Consider the following 21,511-nt stretch of genomic DNA (forward strand, 5'->3'; position numbering starts at 1 on the left):
TCAACTTTTACACAAACGTTAATTATATATTTGTAAGTTTCATCAAACTTATTGTGACCACACAATCTGAAAAAAATCACATTGCCCTATACAAACATCCTTTCCCTTTGAATAGTAACGGATACTGACAGGATTCTGTGTGTCAAGTGGACCAAGATGGACCAAATTCAAATATTATGAATCCGTTAAAAGTGTTTCAAAATGACTTGAAAAGCGTCAAATAATGACGTTTATTTGCTATTTATAAATCGTTATGCTCATCTATCTGTTTCGAGCCCTTACGAGATTAACACCGGTTTGAGAGTGAAAAAAAGTTGAAGTGTGACCCTTCTTTTGAAACTTGTGCCCATTTAAAATATCTGCGGCACAAATGATAGTGTACCGTGAAACATTCTTACAGCAGTTTGCAAATCTAATCTTAGAACGGGAGATTATTCCTTGATCTAAATCTGTTGAAATGAATTTTGAACACTTTGTGCCGACAGGATTTTTTATGTTCAAAGAAATACTGTCCAAGATAACAATCACAAGATTTTTATGCTATTATCTTTGTTTGCTTTTTAACAAAATATTTCAATTTTGACAAAACCTTGCAGAAATGTTGTGGGAACGGATTGAGCATCAGTACGGTTCATTTGTTTGTGTACTAAATTTATAACCAACTTGAGGTGTAATAACATCAGCTGATATGTATTGTTACTTGTCCCTCAGAGTGAAAAGCGATATGCCCAACTTTAGTCACGTATGACGTCACGAGTAAAAAGGTCACGTGGTTGTCAGCCGAGTACACAAAATAATGGGCGAAGTTGAGATAACTTTACTATGGTAACGACATGCCATACGGCGAGGCGACGTTTACATACACCTTACCAGGTGTTTACTAACTGTTTTCGGGGTTAAAATATGAATATAATTAGTTTTACATTAAAAATTGGAGACTTTGTGTCTCACTCAGTCATTTATTGCATTATTTGAGTATTCTTCGCTTCAGAATCCATGCTCACTGGCAAGCTGTCAAATAACGTCAAAGAGGAAGCCATTGGCAATAGGCAAATATGACGTCATGTCATGTGATACCTGCCTGAGCTCATTAATTGTCGGGAGTTTCCGTAATGGGGCGGAAATACGATTTCCTTTCTCCGCGGTTATTGCTATTGTACCAACTTTTTGTGAAATGTTAATAAATGAAGGTGAGTTTTAGGATGCTTTTTTCCCATATGAAGTTACGGTAGTATGTGCCTTTAAGCAAATTCCAGCTCGAAGCTCTTACCTTTCTCTTCCAAAATGGTGGTGACATGATCGTTTGCTCCTAATTAAGAAGGTGAAGCGTCTCCATTCATCCTCGTCGTTGTGGACGAGATCGTATTGCTGACCACTCCTTTGGGTTGACAAAATCGCCTAGGTCGTTGTTGTTGCTGCTGCCTTCGACATCTGGCACTTCAAGGCGTTTGTAAATATTGTTTTTCAGTTGAAAGGTGTAAAGTTTGCCGTCGATTCTGGGATCGGCGAAATCACGCACGTCCCCGAGGTCAGAGATCACTATGTTGATTCATTTTCTCAGTCACATGGCCGTTCCTGGACCCCAAGCTTTCGTCATTGTTGTTTGACGTGTAGCATCACGCTGAGGTATCCTATATCGATAGGTTTGTGTTTTATGTCTAAAACCCATATTTCTAATTCAGTGATGTTGCCTCGCGTTACTTTCCTGTACTGCAAGGTAAAAAACAACTCCGTTCTGCTGTCATTGTACTTTTCCTTTTTTCACTTTGTACATTGTCCATCGTGCCCACCTGATCGAGATGAATGCATAGCTCGTGGTAGGGGACGAGGCTGGGCAAATTTGATCCCCTGACGGTTTGTCAAGGTGCTACGTCGTTCATCCGAGCGTTCTCGCCAAGAGAACATGTATATGCATATGTATATGCAAGACATTACCACATACATTCAATGTGTCTACACCGAAGTACAAACCGAGAGTGTTTTACTCTAACATCTCCGTCGATCTCACACAGATGAAGATCGTGGTGGATGCTGAGAACGGTTCCCACCATCGGGCACGATTTATTGATGTATTTTAAAAAGGCTTCCAGCCATGAACGTAAAACCGGTGCATGCTGGGTTCAACAACCCAATGCAATTCTGTCAAAATCAATTCAGTTTCGCCGTGTGGTGCACGGAGACCGGATGCAGCGTGACATTAAGCGAGTCCGTGTTTTCATTTCACGTGTACTACCAGATTATGCGAATCCTGAAAGAAATCAGCGCCCTGCTTGTGCAGGACAAGGTGTGGAATGCGGTACACACTCCTTATGATCACATTTACTGTGTCAAATTCGATATCGATCGGAAAACGGACTGGGGTTTGACAGGTCCAAACCAAGGTTTGGGCATTCCCATTATTCACTACAAGCCTCTAGTGAGAGCCAGCAAAGAGCTGGTGAAAGATTGGGGTTACAGATCATATCATTATATTACAACAAACGTGTGGAACGATGATTACATGGCTTTCGACAACAGCAAGGATAACTGTGTTTGGAGGTTTCAACAGGGACCCACGGATGATTTGAAATGTTGATGTTCGATACGTTGAAGGGGTTTGAGAGTGCCAGCACCATCCAGTTGAACGATTTGATTTGAGCATACGTTTGGGCTGTGCTGGGTGTGCAGGCGCAAACGCGTTCCGGTATCCTTGGTCAGGGAATGGCTTACGATGCGCAGAAACAGTTTGTGGTCAACGTCGAGGATGCCATTGCCAGATCGATGGATTTACCAACGGCCATCCAACAGTACCAAGACACGTTGCAATATGCCCAATGGAATGTCGACATCCTCCATACATGCAGGCAATCAATCAGCAGCGCGTCGTTCACAAAATGGCGCTGGTGGTCGGCAGGACTGCGGTGGAGTTGTGCCTCATTTGGTTAAATATTCCTAAGCGGCGACGTACACCAGTCCGGTGACGGCAATGACGTAAAACCTTCGCAGTTTGCGAAGGTCGTAAGGGCCTTCGTTCATCGTGGACACTATGTTGTTTAGTCCATCTGATGCTTCCTAGACGCATGGCAAAACGTCTCTCAAATTGTCTCAATCCAAAGAGCTCGCCGGGGCACCGAGTTTGGTTTGTACAGTTTGCAGGACATTGGTGGTCTTTTTGGAAGGACAAGGTTGTAATCTTGGAAATTCAGTTCATCAGATGCTCCCAAGGCCGTGAGGTCTGACCAGCGATGACAAAGTGAGCGGTTTTCCCAAGCAGATGCTCACGAGAGCGGCGTGAGGAGTGGATTTCAGTCGCAGCTTCCCTTCGCCGTTGATCGTGAACATGGCGTAGTACCGATACATGGGTCTGACGTGATTTTTATCTTGTTTCAGCGTGTGGTAATAATTGTTCACAGTCATCTGCAGGAGTTTGACGCGTATGGTGTTGCACATGAACGAGGTGTCTGCCGATGCTCCTTTGTCGTCATCCAGCAGAGGCACATCAAAAACATCCATCGGAATATCATTCATTTTTAAAAATACATCAAACAAATATTTTCAATGTGTGAAATAACATTTATTTCGCAATGCGGACGAAAGCCTCATCCTTTCCGTAACCTGACTGAGGCAAGAGCGACGTCATCGTCTCCGGCACGGTTCGACTGGTGTCCAACTTCACTTTGATTTCCGCACAGCGATAAGAGCAAAGTCGAGTGGAACCTCGGTCAAGCCATCATCAAGAAAACCAACATCAAAATCAGCGTGAATACTACGAGGTGCTGAGCATGGACAACAGTGACATGTTTTATTGTTTCGCAGATCTCTGGAGAATGGAGAAAGAATGCTTGGACATGGACAATGCGTACCATTGCATTGATGGTCAGCTCACCAAGATCACGGCAGCCGAACGAAACATCACCGAGACGTACAGGAGCCGGTTTTGCATGACGCCTGACTTTGAGCTGCTTGAGGACACGTTCCGTTTTACCAGGCATTGCTGGGCAACAGGCTGGTATGCAAACACACGTTCAACGACTATGGCAAAGTCGTTCACCCCCTGACCGGTGATGCCGGCGCCTGCGCAGTCGACAACATTTCGCAAGAGTTTAACATGGTCATGAGCTCCGATCTGGTCAAGCAGATTCGCCGCCTGTGCTCGGGAAAGCTATCCTCCTGTACTACCGAAACCTGAGGCACTGGATGATGTCTTTGACACAGCTCGTCCTCCTCCCTCGGAGGAACAGCAACCAACGAGGCGACATTTTAGCCTTTTCCCGACCGACCTATGCTCACTTAAAAGCCGATATCTCAAAAAACTATGCGGCCGATTTTAACCATATTTTGCTCGCACATTTGTAGTAGTATGCACGGTGGTGGTTTATGATTAGGGACGTCCAAAACCACCGTTGTGTATACTACTCCAATGTTTGTAAAGTTTCCAAAGCCAGATTCAAAGTTTCACATATGTTGGTAATGCGGTTCACAAGATATTAGTCATCGGAGCTCATTGGGGTATAATATCTGTAAAATAATTGCAGAAAATGAAAACGATATGTCATTTAGTGCGTCCTGGATAATGGTTCCTGAGATAATATCATATAAAATATGTTCATAATGAAGAGCTAAAGATTTGGATTGCTGGATTTTGATTTAGACAGTGGCTGATTTCGAAGGACACACCTGTTTGTCAAGATATTCACGTTGCTACTGTTTACAATATGTTCGGAGCGGACACTTGTGTGACCATTCAGTATTGAGACTGAACCCTTGGCATCATGTGTGAACTGTGAAAACATTAGTATCAGATATGTTCTTATGATTACGCCATCAGGGAAGGGGTGGGTAGTGTCTACACAACAAGCTCTTTCAGTAAACATACACGTGGGAAGTCACTTTAACAAACGATTGTTGTTTCAAATTGCTTTTTATGCACTTTGATATCTAAGTTTGATTCTAACGGACTTCTACCGGCCTAAAACACGCAAAATGTTTCTTGCATATTTTGTGTCCTGAAATTTGTGATGCATTTATAGCAGATTTTTTGGAGGGTAAGTCAAACAACACAGGGATCGTGAGCCTGGGACGTAACTAGAGGTTCACAGATAATATGTAGAAAAATTTAAACACACAAAGGACCCAGCTTTATTTATATTATTGTCGCTGTGAGGTTGACTACATTTTGATATCCCCTTGTATGGGATCATAGTGTAAAGGCGACAGTGTGGCCGAAGGAGGCGTTGACGCTTTCTAGCAGTTCCACGTGTTCAGCTACGAGCAATAGCAGAGGGTCTGAAGACCCCAGGCCAAGATTTGGTTTAAATATTAATAAGGTGTCTTAATATTTGTACTACACTCACCAACTCATTTGTTTGACTTCGAACCTAGTTTATCACTTGAGAAACCGGTTAAAACATAGAGTCATAGTTATCATATGGAAGACGTAATGTAAACAAAACTTTTCTTATAACCAGTTTTATTCACAAATATTTTAAAGAAAATACATGTGCTGTATGACGACATTTGTTCTGGTTGGAGTCTCTCACACGGCTTCAGATGACACCTCCAATACTACATCCTGAAATAAATCCACAAACATGCATTAAATCTACCAATGTGCGCAATACGCGTTTGAATGAGTCGTGTTTTACGCCGCTTTTTGTAATACCCACATGTAACATGACTTGCAACATGTCACGACAATTAAATGGGTTTATGGTTATATTGTGGATAAAACAGTGATTCGGATGAAAAATCAGCTGATCCTGATACGGTTAAGGGAGGCACGTCAGTGAGTGAATTGTGGCGATTCACTGGTGTTAGAGGCAGCAGAGGACGATTCCTACATGGTGTAGACCCCTGAAGGTCCCGGGGTAGAATAGGCCTTCAGCAACCCATGCTTGCCATAAAATGCGATTATGCTAGTCGTAAGAGGCGACTAACGGGATCAGGTGGTCAGGCTAGATGAGATCGATGCTCATGTTGTTGATCACTGTATTGTCTGGTCCCGACCGCCGCCATATAGCTGGAATATTGCTGAGTGCAGCGTGAAATTAAATTCACTCACTCATTCACTCACTTACATGGTGTATTCATCATCATCGACTCCATCCAAAAATGTCTCGTCAGATCCAGACCCAGACCCTGATCCAAGATAGCCCATATCTTCTCGGATAGCTTGTATCTGAAAAAGGTCAAATGTGTTTGACTCACACTTTCTGTTGCACTGAAGACCACAGAGGATATCATCACTTGAGGCGACCACATAAGATACTCTCAAGACTATATGATCTCGGGATCCAAACCCGTATCTGTGATGGTGATGGTCATTGCACGGCACTTCAGCATATTAGTACAGTGGATGGTGTCTAAATCGGCACTCATTAGGACTGACTGAAGAAATAATCCGGTTTGGACGATGTACCGGATTGCAGAGCTGATGATAAACGTTCAAGGCATGGATGGGACCGAGATTTTATGTCCGTGAGGAAAACATGCCGGATTGGAAGGATGCCGGTTTTGACAGCTTCCATTATAATAGAAAGAGCCCAACACATACCTTACTTTCATTTACATCAAGCTGACACCTGGTGCAAATTCTGAAAATCTTTTCACTCAAAATGTTAATAAATATGTGACTCATCAACTTCATCATCATCAACAGCGGCCAGACCCGTGAAGATCCAGATCAGAATTGATCTTCAGTAACCCATGTTCGTCGTAACAGACAACTAACGGGATCGGGTGGTCAGACTCACTGAGTTGGTTGACACATCTCATCGTATTCCACTTGCATAGATCGATGCTCATATTGTTGATCATTGGATTGTGGGGTCCAGACAGGAGTATTTAGAGATCGACGGAATGTACTGGAATATTTGCCGACTGCGGCGTAAAACTAAACTCAATCACTCATTGATGGACGACACTGACCCATTACCTAGCCTCATAATTCATAGGAATGCCCAGGAAAACGGCTATGGTGCTGCCAAAACTTGAAACAAAGCTTGTGCGAAATAGGACTTACTATCACAGGATTCTGTCGAACCCAAGGGACACTACTCTGCAGTGCTAATCGAGAAGCAACAATATGATATTTTTGCTTATTCATCAGCTTCTAAAATGTCAGTCAAACAGGTAATCGAGACGCCTCAAACAACTTCGCCCTGGTGCCTCGAGATGAGGTAGTGATATCTCGAGATAATATACCTTCAGTAATTATAAATGTGTTATATAGACTCGGTTAAGGAAAAAGAAAAAAAATAGCATAAAATTAAAAACTAGATTGGATCAACATATTGCAAACGTATTCAAACAACTAGGCTGAAAATGTCACCAAAATACTGTATAGTTCAGGTCCCAAATACAGCAATGATCCAGGTGCCAAGTACTCTTTTGTTTCTTTATTAATGTTTAGTCAAACCACAAAGAAATAAGTTCTTACGACTTCAGGTGCATTCAAGCTGGCTACTTCATCCAATTTCTCTGCCATTTTTTCAGAGAGGTCACTCTCCATATCAGTGTGCGCAAAGCATGCTGGGAGCAGGATCATGATGCAGAGAAACAGACCTGTTGTGTTCATGGTGACTTCGGTATCGTCTATTCTACAACAGAATAATGCAATCAACTTTTGCCATCACTGTTCGTTCGTTCGTTTAGGTGCTTTTAAGGTCGCCTTCGCCGGTTGGCATGTTGGCAGACCTATCCCTCCTTGGAATGTATGGGGGTTCACCTATCGGCTTCGATTTATGTAGGATACAAATGTAGATTGGGTGGTCAGGCATAGGCCTTATTTCCTCTCCAAACGAATCAAGATTACAACAGGTGGAAAAAATAAAGTTACAGTGGGTATTATATATTATGATAATATATATTATTATGTATATGTTTTATTTCCTACTGGGCAAAATATTCTATTCTAAAATCTATACACATCGAATAAAAAGGACGACTAAAAGGTAGCATAAAGAATCATATTTAACTGTCGCTGTAATGGATTTCCCAAATAATGTCCCGAAAATTATTAATGAGCCCGAATTAGCGAAAACAGCAATATGTGTTGTGGCCCCCATTGAAATTGGTCACATGTTCTATTTTTACCTATCGTAGTGACAGATGGTTTGATACAAAACGGATTATGATGAAACGACTCGGAAAGAAACAATACAGCAGTATTTTATTTATTCATTACGATTTTATTTATATTTATTCCTGCATGAATCACACGATCCATGTTCCTCTTGTACCGAGTATGTGAATGCCGATATAAAGGGTGAATATTGACGTGTTAAACCTCAAATTAGCATTCGTGGTGACCCTGTCGTGATATTGCTGGAATATTGCTAAAAGTGGATTAAAAACATATTGTTAAGCATTTATTTAACATTTAAGCATGACATAAATAAATCGGACATTTACACCAAATAGGTGTCTCCCTCCCTTATATTGTTAGAATATTGCTTTAGGAGGCGTAAAACTAATCTCATTCACTCATTCAGAAGCACAGTCCTGTGTTTAGCTACATAAACCGTTTCCTCGAAAGTCCAACAATGGTAGAAAACAAGGTAACATGTTTCCTCACAAATCATGTTTGTCGTATGATTACACGATGCCATTTAGAAACTGCTCAAATGCAACATATGTCATATTTGAGATTTCACTTTCTCAGTAAAGTACAAATTCTAGTACTTTTTTGCTTGAGTCCCATCCGGGATTCGAACCCGCACCCTCCGACTCAGGCACCTAATCGGCAGCACACAAAGTCAGCTGGTGGGCGGGCTAGGCGGCTGACTTTGTGTGCTGCCGATTAGGTGCCTGAGTCGGAGGGTGCGGGTTCGAATCCCGGATGGGACTCAACCAAAAAAGTACTAGAATTTGTACTTTACTAAGAAAATGAAATCCCAAATATGACATATGTTGAATGTTTGTCGTACTCTGCGACAAATTATGATGGGTTAAGCTGACTGGTTAATACATGAAATCGTAACATCTGTTTGTTGTTTTTCTCCGCGCTCAGTATTATTCGAACTATATCCCTGCGGTCTGTAAATACATCACTCTGGATCAGACAATCTGCTGATTAACATCAAGAGCATCGATCTACGCAACTTGGATACGATGACATATGTCAACCAAGTCAGCGAGTCTGACTACCCGATTCTGTTATCCGCCTCTTACGACAAGCATGGGTTGCTGAAGATCACATGTAACCTGGATCTTCATGGGTCTTATGGTAAACAACTAGCTTTCATTGGTACTCTTGATCCCAAAGACTGGATTGTCTGGTCCAGGGTTTCTGAGTGAGGTATAAAACAACAAAGAAATACTACCAACTTTACGTCTAGACATACTGACCCGTGAAGGTCCCGGGGTAGAATAGGCCTTCAGCAACCCATGTTTGTCATAAAAGGTGACTATGCTTGTCTTAAGAGGCGACTAACGGGATCGGGTGGTCAGACTCGCTGACTTGGTTGACACATGTCATCAGTTCCCCATTGCGCAGATCGATGCTCATGTTGTTGATCACTGGATTGTCTGGTCCAGACTCGATTATTTACAGACCGTCGCCATATAGCTGGAATATTGCTAAGTGCGACGTAAACCTAAACTCACTCACTCACTCTAGACATACTACTGACTGTTCAATAGGGAAAATATGGACTTTCGTGTAGTGTTGTCTCCTTACCTTACCCAGACAGCAAGCAGAGGGGAACTGACACATCCGAGGACTGGCATCGGTAGAAATAGTCTCTGGGTGATCCTGAAGTCGGAAATATTTGCCATAGTACATCAACGGACGCGACTGACCATGACGGTGTCTGGTAGATAGAACCTGTACTGAAGTTTGAATTTGTACACGTAAAACATGGTCTCGCCTGACCGTTGTAGCAAATACATTGTTATCAGCATGTTTAAACATGCATCATGGAAGTTGGCAATAGTTATCCAAACTCATCACACTCTAGCGTCTGTGCGGACTGCTTTTGTCCACTCCACATTGCAAGTGTTGATGGTCAGCCTTAAAGTGGACGTTATACGGTCATCCCGTGTTGTTCAGAAGAATGGCACCATTTAAAGGTACTGTAAAAGTATTTTCACTCAGAATGAATGAATGAATGAATGAATGAATGAATGAATGAATGATCTTTATTTCCTCCAGTAACTTCGGAGTGTGACAAATGTTCGTTTTTTTCTGTTAACACAACATACTTACAGAGGTATTATAAAGAAAGAAAGGAAGTTTTACAAAGCCACATATTTACAAGATTCTGGTGAGAATTAAGCCACTGTCTGTAGATAAATCAGTGACTGCAGGCTCCAGGGTCGTATGTCACGTGGTACATATCCTATGAATTCAGCCCAAGTGTCCAGGCTCATATTCTCTACAAATCGATTATATAACATTATTTTCACTCATAACTGATTGTACTTAGATGCAATTTCTATACATGTCTGAGTGAATGAATGTATGTTTTCGTCGATGTTAGCAAGATTTCAGCAATATCACAATGGGAAACGTAAGCTTCATACACAGTACCGCGCCCAGTAACTGATCCCGGGTCTGATACTTGTCACATTGGAAGAATACATGATTATCAGTTTCTGCAACATCACAGACTGAAGCAGTTTGTACTTCTTTGGCATCCTCATCAAGTATGTACATGTTCATTTAGACTAACAGCTAGTCTCTGAAATGAACATAATTTACTGAAAAAAAAAAACGTCCATAGTGAACAAAAAATAACATTATAATGAAATGGAGCCCTGAGCCTTTCTTCATTTTCAGAAGCCATGGAAATCTAGACTTGCCACATTTTCTAGACTTGCGTGGGCTTTCTTGGTTATTTATACTTCAGGGTCTGTACGACAGACTAATGTTCATTTTAAAGTTCACAGTCGAAATATTAAACTTGATAAGTGCAATGTCCTGGTTTAACCAGACATTAGTAAAGCTGTTTCTGAATAATGATCTAACATTGGATGCCAAGCTTGTTCTGCCCATGAAATGATTTTAGCATTCTGTAGCACAGAAGTGGATATCGTTGTTTATTCAAATTCAGTATCGTAAACCAGAAGTTGATTACTCGAATCTGTTGATGCTTAGTGTCCAATCTGAGACGTGAAAGAATAACGTCATCACGCCCTTTACGGTGTTTCTCCGAAAATGTACTATGAGACTTCTCTGACTCAAAAGTGCGTGCGTGAGTGCGTATGCATGTGTGTTTTGTGTGACAGTGTACATGTCCTGACCTCAGGCGGAATGACTTATAGCTACAACTGATTATCCAATATACTGGACAAAATAAGTTGGGGATATTGGTATTTTTATGACTGATACCTTATCAGCGTGACAATGATTACATAGATTATTATTGATTGATATTTCATCAGATTGTCAATGAATAAATAAATCGTTATTCGTAATTTCAAAATTTACATATATCCCTAACTAGTTTTGTGCAGAAAATAACATGTTATATTTATTAGCACTGTTATGTATGTATAGGAGAGATCTCCAGATAATTAAAAGTAGCTGGGTATTTACTTCCATGTCTGTTTTTGTATGAGTAATTGCATATTGTTAGGAGTAACTAGCATTTTGTGTATTCACACTAGTTAAAAGAATTGAGTACTTTTACACACAGTTTCTTACCCCGGTAATTGCTACATTGTTTTTCCCTCTCTACCCCGATAGTTGATAGTCTAACTTTTTTATCCGATACCTGATAGATTCTCTTTCCCTCTTTACTCTGATGATTGACAAATTGCAGTTCCCTCATTACCCCTATAATTGATAAATTCTTTTTCCTTCTTGTCTCTGATAACTGATAAAATGTATATGCCTCTTTACCCTGATAACTGACAAATAGTATATCTCTCTTTACGTCGATTATTTATAAATTGTCTCTCCTTCTTTACGCTGATAATTCAGCAATGGTATATCTCTACTCACACCGATTATTGAAACATTGTATCTCTCTATATATCCTGCTAATTGATCGGTTGCCTGTCCCTCTTTATCCCGATAGCTCATAAATTGTACACCCCTCCTAACTTTTCCCACTCCTATCTTTTAGTATTCTCTCGATTGAGCATGTGTGATACTGTAGAAGCGCGCACGTTTATCAAGCACATGTTTCGGTACATAAGCGTTTATCAAGCACCTGTTTGGGATGCTAGTACCTTCATCAAGTACCTGTTTCGCTACATAAGTTACTACCTTCATCAAGCTGACTTCAGCTGACTGAGATAGAGTTAACCAACATATGTGATTGTTTGATAGGGACACATGAAGATATGTCCATGATCCAGTCGGAACGTACGAGCGACTTGCAGCATTTCAGAGATTTCTTCTATGATTGAAAATGGCGGGTTTCTCACTTTCGATATCACTTTTGTTAGTTTCATATTCTTTTGGCTTCCACCGTGTTTCCACGCCATTGTAAAATATTTTGTTTTTGCTTTTAATTTTGTTTATTGTTTAACACGGCACTCAACCACATTCTCGATAAATGGCGACGATCTGTAAATAATCCCGTCTGGACAAAGCATTCTAGTGGTTGACAGCAGAAGCATCCACCGGTTGATAGGTTTCGAAATGTGTCAATCAATTCAGCAAGACTGACCATCCGATCTCGTTAGTGGCCTCATACAAGAATGGTTGCTGAAGACCATTTTTCACAATACATAGCTGGAATATTGCAAGGTGCGATGAAACAACAAACAAACAAAATTCATAATGAATTCTCACTGAATTCACGGCACAGTTTATTTCATGCAACCGACATATGATTTAATATTTGATTACATTTCCAAGAATGGATTTTGGTAGCCGTTTAGCCATGAGGCGGTGTTTGTGGATTTTGACGCTGAAACATCAAGGAAATATATTTAGGTTTTTAGTGGAGTGGTATATATATAATGATGATTACTAAAGGTAACAGTTTCGTGAATGAGTCAGTTTAGTTTTAAGCCGCATTCAACAATATTACAGCTAAACGGCGACAGTCTACAAATAATCCAGTCTGGACCTACCAATCAAGTGTTCAACTGCATAGAACATTGATCAATCCAATTCGTTTACGATGACATGAGTTAACCCAGTCGCCTCTAACGACAAGCACAGGCTAGTGAAGACCAGCTAGAATCCTTATCTTCACGGGTCAGGAAACAGGTTGACATCGTCAGAGGTATTATTCCAAAACATTTATAGAAAAAATAATGAATAATGAACTGCATGGGGAGCTAAACATGTGATAATAAAAATAAATAAATATATAGAAATAAGTATCGTTGATGGAATAATGCTGTCTGCCCCGTAAATCAACATTCATTTATTGTAACAAAATTCACTTGAGCTGTCAAGAACATCCACGCATGTCATGATGCAAATACCTGATTCTAGATAGCATATATCACCTTCAGCGAAATAATTAAATTTATGGAAAAACCGGTATATTTTCAGGTATCTTTGATAGGTCTTTTGTGTGAGTGAGGGAACTAGGTGTCATGCCACTGTGAATTATTAAGTTCAACGGCTGTAGATAATAGAAATGAGCTTCACCCAGTTTACCCTATTTGAAATCGAACCTTTGTCACCAACCTGATACAATAATCCCAGAACGCATTACTAACGACGCCAGCTGTATGTGAAGCGTCTACCACGTCTGCTATATCTGCCGAAGTACCGCCCGTGCCTTCGATGCCTGCCATGGTGCCAGCCGTACCTGCGATGCCTACGATGGTTCCAAGGATGTTTGCGGTGTCTGTGGGGCTTGCATTCACCGTCACCGCTATCATCTCCGCTACCGTCCCCACTGTTGTCACCGCTACCATCATCGCTGTCATCTCCACTATCGTCACCACTACCATCGCCACCATCATCACCGCTATCATCTCCGTTATCATCCCCACTATCATCACCACTATCATCATCGCTGTCATCTCCACTATCGTCACCACTATCATCGCCACTATCAGCACCGCTATCATCTCCACTATCGTCACTATCATCATCGTCTCCACTATCATCTCCACTATCATCTCCACTGTCGTCACTATCATCATCGTCTCCACTGTCGTCTCCACTATCATCCCCACTGTCATCACCACTATCATCGTCCCCACTATCTTCTCCACTATCATCACCGCTGTCGTCTCCACTGTCGTCTCCACTATCATCGTCTCCACTATTATCCCCACTGTCATCCCCACTGTCATCACCAATGTCATCGTCACCACTATCTTCTCCACTATCGTCCCCACTGTCATCACCACTGTCATCGTCTCCACTGTCATCACCAATGTCATCGTCACCACTATCTTCTCCACTGTCATCCCCACTGTCATCACCACTGTCATCGTCCCCACTATCTTCTCCACTATCATCACCGCTGTCGTCTGCACTATCGTCGTCTCCACTGTCGTCTCCACTATCATCGTCTCCACTATCATCCCCACTGTCATCACCGCTGTCGTCTCCACTATCATCGTCTCCACTATCATCCCCACAGTCATCACCGCTGTCGTCTCCACTATCATCATCTCCACTATCATCCCCACTGTCATCACCGCTGTCGTCTCCACTATCATCGTCTCCACTATCGTCACCACTATCATCGCCACTGTCGTCCTCACCATCATCGCCGCTGTCGTCTCCACTATCGTCGTCTCCACTATCATCCCCACTGTCATCACCACTATCATCGTCCCCACTATCTTCTCCACTATCATCACTGCTGTCGTCCCCACTGTCATCCCCACTATCGCCACCACTATCATCGTCCCCACTATCGTCCCCACTATCATCTCCACTGTCATCACCACTATCGTCGCCGCCATCGTCGCCGCTTTGTCCCCAGCCGCGTCTCCTCCCATATCTGAACCCTCTTCGTCTCCAAACTATGCGTCCCCTGACGTGACCTCGCCGACGTGTTCCTCTGCGTATCTGTCCCCAACTTCGGAATATGGTTCTAAATCTGTTTCCAAATCTGATCCCTGTTCTCCTTCCGTATGTGCTCCCAGTTCTGGTCCCTTGGGTGTTCCCATTTCTTCTTCCCCATCCAACGCTACTACTACCCCCAGTTCTGCTTACGTAGGTGCTTCCAATTCTGGACCCGTGGGTGGTCCCAGTTCTGGTGCCGTAGGTGATGCCAGTTCTGCTTCCCCATCCAACGCTGCTACTGCCCCCTGTTCTCCTTACGTAGGTGCTCCCAGTTCTGGTCCCGAAGATCCTCCCAGTTCTGGTGCCGTAGGTGACGCCAGTTCTGCCTCCCCATCTAGCACTGCTACTGCCACTAAATCTCCTTACGTAGGCACCAGTTCTGCTTCCGTAGGTCCTCGCAGTTCTGCTTCGCCATCCAATGCTGCTACCATATCTGATGTGTCTTGATTCAATGCTCTTTTCGACTTCGTTTGCATCAGCTTCAGCCTGAACAGAAACAAAGAGTGACGGGGTGCCGCGTTATACGACTGCTATACTGTGAAGGACATCTTTATATGATCACACTGCATTGTCTGTATCTCGACACACGCATTAGTAAATTGTTATTGACATAAATATAACATAAGTGAGTGAGTGAGTGAGTGAGTTTAGTTTTACGTCGCACTCAGCAATATTACAGCTATATGGCGGCGGTCTGTAAATAATCGAGTCTGGACCAGACAATCCAGTGATCAACAACATGAGCATCGATCTGCGCAATTGGGAACCGATGACATTTGTCAACCAAGTCAGCGAGCCTGACCACCCGATCCCGTTAGTCGCCTCTTACGACAAGTCGAGTCTCCTTTTATGGCAAGCATGGGTAGCTGAAGGCCTATTCTGCCCCGGACCTTCATGGGTCAAATATAACATAAACTACAGGGCAAAAACTATTATTACCGACTTCACCGGACCAAAGAAATAGAAGCAAAGGCGCGTATGATAATTATTTCACAAACGGAACTCATTTACCTACAATTTGACTGAAAAAGCATCGTAATGTCTTGTTTGTCGCAATCCATTAAGGAAGAGTCAGGGGATAAACATTGAAGTCCACAAAGTCCACACAAAAGGTCCATAGAGAGTCGTATACTGGGACAGGAGATAGGGACACGTCATGAATTGTATTATGTTAAATGCACAACATGTTTTTAACACGATGTGGTTTCTGAAACGGGAAATGGGACAGGGCTTACCGGTACTTCAACATTTTTCTTGGATAAGTGAGGGTGGTCGTCAGCACCTTCACCAGCGACAGCCTCTGCTGTGCATCCTGGAAGGATGAAGAGTAGGCAGATGAAGACAAGTGAGGTCTTCATGGCAACAGATCTGAAATAAAGACGCGTCTACTGGTGACTGGTGTCAGCCAACAGGTGAGCGTATCCTGCCCCACACGTCACAACGCATGCAAAGGCAAGTCAATTCTTCGTGTAAAAATTCATGTGAATTGAAAATACAACCATCTTAAAATGAAAAGAGACATAACCGCATCAGCGATTCTAGGGTTGGAGACCTTTCTAATGTCATTTCTGATGATGACGTGCTCAGTACTATTAGAGGCAGGTGTGTACATACATAATAACTTCAAGCGGCATCTTATATCACTAAACTGATTCGGCTCATTCCGCTAACTTCACGATACCACGGTCAGGTTACATTTTAATAAAATCTTGTCAAGCCAGATCCCAATGAATGTAGACCGGAAATATCGTCATTCATGTCATGACAGAATTCGTGGATGCTGAATGTTACTGCGACATCTAAATACAACTGACCGGTGACATTTTCAAATGCAGAGACATTTTAAGTATTGACGCTACATCACAGTATTGGTTTCATTATATTACTAACGTACAATATACAATAGTTATAATTTAACTAACGTATAAACAAACCTCATTATTGTCATTCTTCATTAAAATGCCGTCTTGAAATTGATTACTCATGTTCATAATATTTTGATTATGATGAATGATATGAATGAGTCTCTGACTCTCTCTCTCTCTCTCTCTGTCTCTCTCTCTGTCTCTCTCTCTCTGTCTCTTGGTAACAGGTGAACAATATGTGTGTGTATTTGTGAGTGTTTGTGTGTTTGTGAGTCTGTGTGTGTGTGTTTGTGTGTGTGAGTATATCAACCTCATCATTCGGCTTTCCTCTGCTTTCTCACTCGGAAGCCATAAGATTGATATTTGTAATCTTTGTTTTAGGCTAATGCTTCCGATTTATACATTGGAAAATAGCTTTAGTATATACTTCTGAAGGGTAATAGTAATATACGCTTTGGAATATTACTTATAATGCGGGTAATATATACATATGAAGGAGACCACTGAACGTCCTTGTTAGAATTGACACACGTCATCAGTTCCCAATTGCGCAGATCGATGTTCATGTTGTTGATCACTGGATTGGATGGCCCAAACATTATTATGTTCAGACCGCCGCCACTGAATGCGGCCCAATACTAATGCAATTAGCATTTGTTACCTATACTCCCCAAGGAGTTGATAACGTACCTGGATGGTCGAGTTGTTTGATGCCTTAACTATCAGTGGGTCAAACGTGTCCAGGTGTTGACGGGGATCTGCATGACTGACGCCGTTGATATAGCAGCTCGATTTGAAAAGAATGCATCTCACTGAAGTTGTAAGTTGGAAGTGTCAGATATGTCTGCAGGAGGTATCGAGTCTTCGGATGAGTTTATTTTATACATGTCGTTATAAATATTCAAATATATAGATATGACTATATTCTTAGAAAACTGAGATAACTTATGAACAAAAATAGGCGACATCCAGTGTGACAGTTCAACAGAAACGGGCAGGCTATCATGGAAAGAAGAAGTGATACTAATGAGTAAATTAAATGCATACACTCACATCGGGATCAGGGCTCGTACACAGGTGAACATGTACATATACACATACACAGAGAAGTACACACGAAAACAGGTGAACTTGTATACATACAAAGAAGTAACATATATACGGTGACAGGTCGGCTATGTATGTATGTATGTATGCATGTGTGTGTGTGCGTGCGTGCGTGCGTGCGTGCGTGTGTGTGTGTGTGTGTGTGTGTGTGTGGCTGAAGTAAAATGATATTCGTCTTCCAGACATCCGTGACAGACAGGACAAATTTGTGTGAATTGTACACTATTGTCCCTTCAATAGTGTTTAACCGCAGTAAACCAGCTTCAAATCTAAGTAAATATTTATTTAATTTATAATCTGCAATTTCAGAATGTTATTTTTCAGGGTTTAATAAACTTTTGAATTCTCTGTACAACACATAAAGTGTGTCATTGTCAAGATCAGATCTCCAATTTTGTTTAAAAACATCCACATAACGCATTTTAAAGATTCCAGGAAAACTATTTCCAAAAGTGTGTGACAACCAAACAAACCCAGATCCTTAAGAAAGGAGCACATAGTGAATGTTTTATGCCCATGTATCATGGCCAAAGTTATCGAGGTTATGTAACATTTGATAAGCTTTCTATGGTATACGATCTTCATGTATTGTTATTATAATGCTGTATATATATTTTACTGCAGCAGTTAAGACAGCATACAGCTACACTTACATAGATAGGGAAACGGCCACATTCACCATGTACAATACTGTTTGGTGTCTGATATCTGACATTTAAGTATACTGTACAAGACGGAAGATGTATTTTCTGAATACCGCCATAGTTTTGTATATCCCCATATTTCTGAAGATTCTGAGACTTATTCGTTCGATGCCGAGGCGACGCCGCCACCGTACGTTTCCATATGACACCCAAACTGACTTTCCTCGAGTTGGTGCCAAAGACGGTTAAGTCTGCATTTTCCCAGTGTGCAATTTTGTTGTGCTGCATTTTCTCACAAGGCCTACAAGACGTTTCAACATAAACATAAAAATACATTTGAAATTGCTATATGCGTTTCTTTGTGGGGGAGAGTACATGTTGATCAGTAAGATAAGTTTTATTATGCAGTGATTTGAAGTGATTAAACCACGATTCGTCAGAAATATTGGGTGATGGTTTCCTGGGATTAGATATATTTCTCAGTTCCTTCCGAAATGATTAATGTTAGAGCTGTGTCTAGAATTATATGACTTTCTGGCTTTTTTTGCTGTTGGCTTATTCTTTTCCACCTTCTACATTTATTTTTATGTGTATTTCTGAGTAATACACACAGATTCTGTATAACTCACGCATTGCCAAACGCAACTGCCCGAATTAACGAGGTCATTGATCATGGAGAAGGTTCACAAAGGCATTGCGAATACTAAAGACTTCAACGTTTGGCTACATACACCTACCATTCAACAACTTTACTTAGAATGCGAGTCAAATACAGATAAGTGTAATCTTCTGTGATATGTATTCTATAACATCGGAGGTGGATCAGAGATTTTATCGACAAATGAGTCATCCGTTCACGTGATATATTTCATGCAATATTTTTTCTGTGTGATAATGGCTATATTCATCATCATCGTCAGCAGAAACATCATCGCCATCACTACTACCACCACCCCCGCCGTCATTACCATAATTATCACTGTCATCACACCAATCTCTGCAAATCTGAATCAGCATCAACGCAAAGTCTGCAATATATGGAGATGTCACGAGCCAGCACTTAAACCACTTCGTTGCCCCAGTGTCCACAACAACAATAAGGTGAGTAGGTTTCTCTACAAACACGAACATTTCTGGGTTTTTTCTGCATTCTCAGTTTGCTCTCGGAAAGACCCCTAGCCTTCGAGGAATCATTAAAAGGTTTATGATTATTAAATAGTTGTCATTGGAACAGAACAGAACGAAACTTTATTTTAAGAACAGGCCTCTTTACCAAAATACATAAATACACATGCATAAACATAAATTAAAGGTTAATTAGAGCTCACGTAATGTATTTCATTTAGATTTGTGTTGTTTGTGAAAATTGTATAAAATGTGGGCACATATCCTTGATGATGTTATCATTTTTACCTATAATACAGATATGAAATTAATAAATAATATGCATTTACTAAAATATGTTGATATGTACTTATTCTGGTAAGAGAATATGTATCACAGATATAAAACACAGATCATTCATCACAACGAAGATAACATTTAATTTACAAAGTAGCATGCAATTCATTTCATTAATATGCAACAGTAATATACCTATCAGTTTCAACTGCTAGTTTAAAACTGCAACACCGAAATCGGTCATGTATGATTTATAAATACGGAGGGATATCAATATTTACCAAGTAGCCCTATGATATAATGAATAATTGATTTTCTTATCGTATAACATGTATGACCAATCTTTATTCAGAACTGAGGGTCACAGGCACACAGAACACAGATCAACAGCAGAGTGGATTTTTCATCGAACTAGCATCATCGATAAGCAAAGCAATATTTTTTAATAAACACCCGCTTTGATGTTGACAATAGCTGGATAAATCTACTTTTTGACATTTGTTTCGTAAAGTAACTGGATGTATATTCATCCTCCTGAACATTCAGTTTACTGTATTTTCACACAGTAGATCTCTTATGAAACGTTCCCTTAGAACAGTTAATAAACGGATAAACAAAACTTTGACACGGCTATTCTTACTTTTTTAAAGATTGATATAGTGTACATATGGTTCTCACATGAAATTTTCTTTAAACAGAGAATAAGTAAATGTACAGGGACTATTTTGAAGTTTTGCATGCCTGTATAAGACAATGGCTGCTGTCCGTGGGTTCTGAGCACAGCAATCTTGGTTTTCTTTCAATCGGACCAGTTTGCTCACCAAATTTACCGACTACATTCATCTTTTTGATGGAACTGTGCACAGGTGTCAGCTATAGCTTGCACATCATCAGCAAACATAAGAGAACAGAGACTGATAATAGAAGCAGAAACTGTAATACCTTGCCTCCTTCCAACTCCATAAGACTGCATAACTTATTTATGAAAATGATAAATATCAGAGGGCTCAGGACCCGTGAAGGTCCCGGGGTAGAATAGGCCTTCAGGAACCCATGCTTGCCATAAAAGGCGACTCAGCTTGTCGTAAGAGGCGACTAACGGGATCGGGTGGTCAGGCTCGCTGACTTGGTTGACGCGTGTCATCGGTTCCCAATTGCGCAGATCGATGCTCATGTTGTTGATCACTGGATTGTCTGGTCCAGACTCGATTATTTACAGACCGCCGCCATATAGCTGTAATATTGCTGAGTGCGGCGTAAAACTAAACTCACTCACTCACTCAGAGGGCTCAGCCTTGACGAGTACCGATTTTACAAGACCTATTTGATACACCGTTAGAAGTCCTGACTGAAGCTGTTCAATAACTATGCATAGGTGTTCACATCATAGGGAATTTACTCCTTATAGCAGCTTCATAGGGTGACTTTAAAAGAACATCCTACCTCAGACGATCAAAAGGGGAGCTTGGTAAAGTCTACAAAGAGACAGTAAAATCTATCCATTTGTTTGCTTATATATTTTTCATCAAGCAATGCATGAAGAAATGTGGTTATTTGATGAATAATTAGTCTGTGAT

General features: G+C 41.2%; 2 protein-coding genes and 1 long non-coding RNA gene across 3 annotated transcripts; 1 reads left to right on the forward strand and 2 right to left on the reverse strand.

Annotated features, from left to right (window-relative positions):
* Nucleotides 1-5,432: 5,432 nt before the first annotated feature.
* Nucleotides 5,433-9,756, reverse strand: LOC137260678 (uncharacterized). The gene is made up of 4 exons (XM_067798272.1): nt 9,659-9,756; nt 7,418-7,577; nt 6,057-6,157; nt 5,433-5,551 (listed from the first exon to the last, which is right to left on the reverse strand). Exons 1-4 carry the CDS (start codon nt 9,754-9,756, stop codon nt 5,545-5,547), a joined length of 366 nt encoding a protein of 121 aa, XP_067654373.1. The 3' UTR covers nt 5,433-5,544.
* A 128-nt stretch (nt 9,757-9,884) lies between these two features.
* Nucleotides 9,885-20,309, forward strand: LOC137260611 (uncharacterized). The gene is made up of 3 exons (XR_010954830.1): nt 9,885-10,050; nt 19,457-19,634; nt 20,287-20,309. It is a non-coding gene; the product is annotated as an uncharacterized lncRNA (long non-coding RNA).
* Nucleotides 13,604-16,275, reverse strand: LOC137261943 (clumping factor A-like). Its single transcript, XM_067799763.1, has 5 exons — nt 16,153-16,275; nt 15,346-15,403; nt 14,901-15,162; nt 14,380-14,843; nt 13,604-14,259 (listed from the first exon to the last, which is right to left on the reverse strand). Exons 1-5 carry the CDS (start codon nt 16,273-16,275, stop codon nt 13,604-13,606), a joined length of 1,563 nt encoding a protein of 520 aa, XP_067655864.1.
* Nucleotides 20,310-21,511: the final 1,202 nt, after the last annotated feature.

The sequence above is a fragment of the Haliotis asinina genome, chromosome 14 (genome assembly GCF_037392515.1).
Source record: "Haliotis asinina isolate JCU_RB_2024 chromosome 14, JCU_Hal_asi_v2, whole genome shotgun sequence".
Lineage (NCBI taxonomy): Eukaryota > Metazoa > Mollusca > Gastropoda > Lepetellida > Haliotidae > Haliotis > Haliotis asinina.

What these genes read in the sequence shown, in the direction of transcription:
- LOC137260678 (XM_067798272.1), bottom strand. Translation starts at nt 9,756, where the DNA reads ATGGCAAATATTTCCGACTTCAGGATCACCCAGAGACTATTTCTACCG. An exon ending in CTGCTTGCTGTCTGGGTAAG is followed by an intron (nt 7,578 to 9,658) that starts GTAAGGAGACAA and finishes ATTCTGTTGTAG; the next exon opens with AATAGACGATACCGAAGTCA. An exon ending in GCTTGAATGCACCTGAAGTC is followed by an intron (nt 6,158 to 7,417) that starts GTAAGAACTTAT and finishes GACCTTTTTCAG; the next exon opens with ATACAAGCTATCCGAGAAGA.
- LOC137261943 (XM_067799763.1), bottom strand. Translation starts at nt 16,275, where the DNA reads ATGAAGACCTCACTTGTCTTCATCTGCCTACTCTTCATCCTTCCAGGA. An exon ending in ATCAAGACACATCAGATATG is followed by an intron (nt 15,163 to 15,345) that starts GTAGCAGCATTG and finishes TAAGGAGAACAG; the next exon opens with GGGGCAGTAGCAGCGTTGGA. An exon ending in CGACAGTGGAGACGACGATA is followed by an intron (nt 14,260 to 14,379) that starts GTGCAGACGACA and finishes ATGACAGTGGAG; the next exon opens with ACGATGACAGTGGTGATGAC.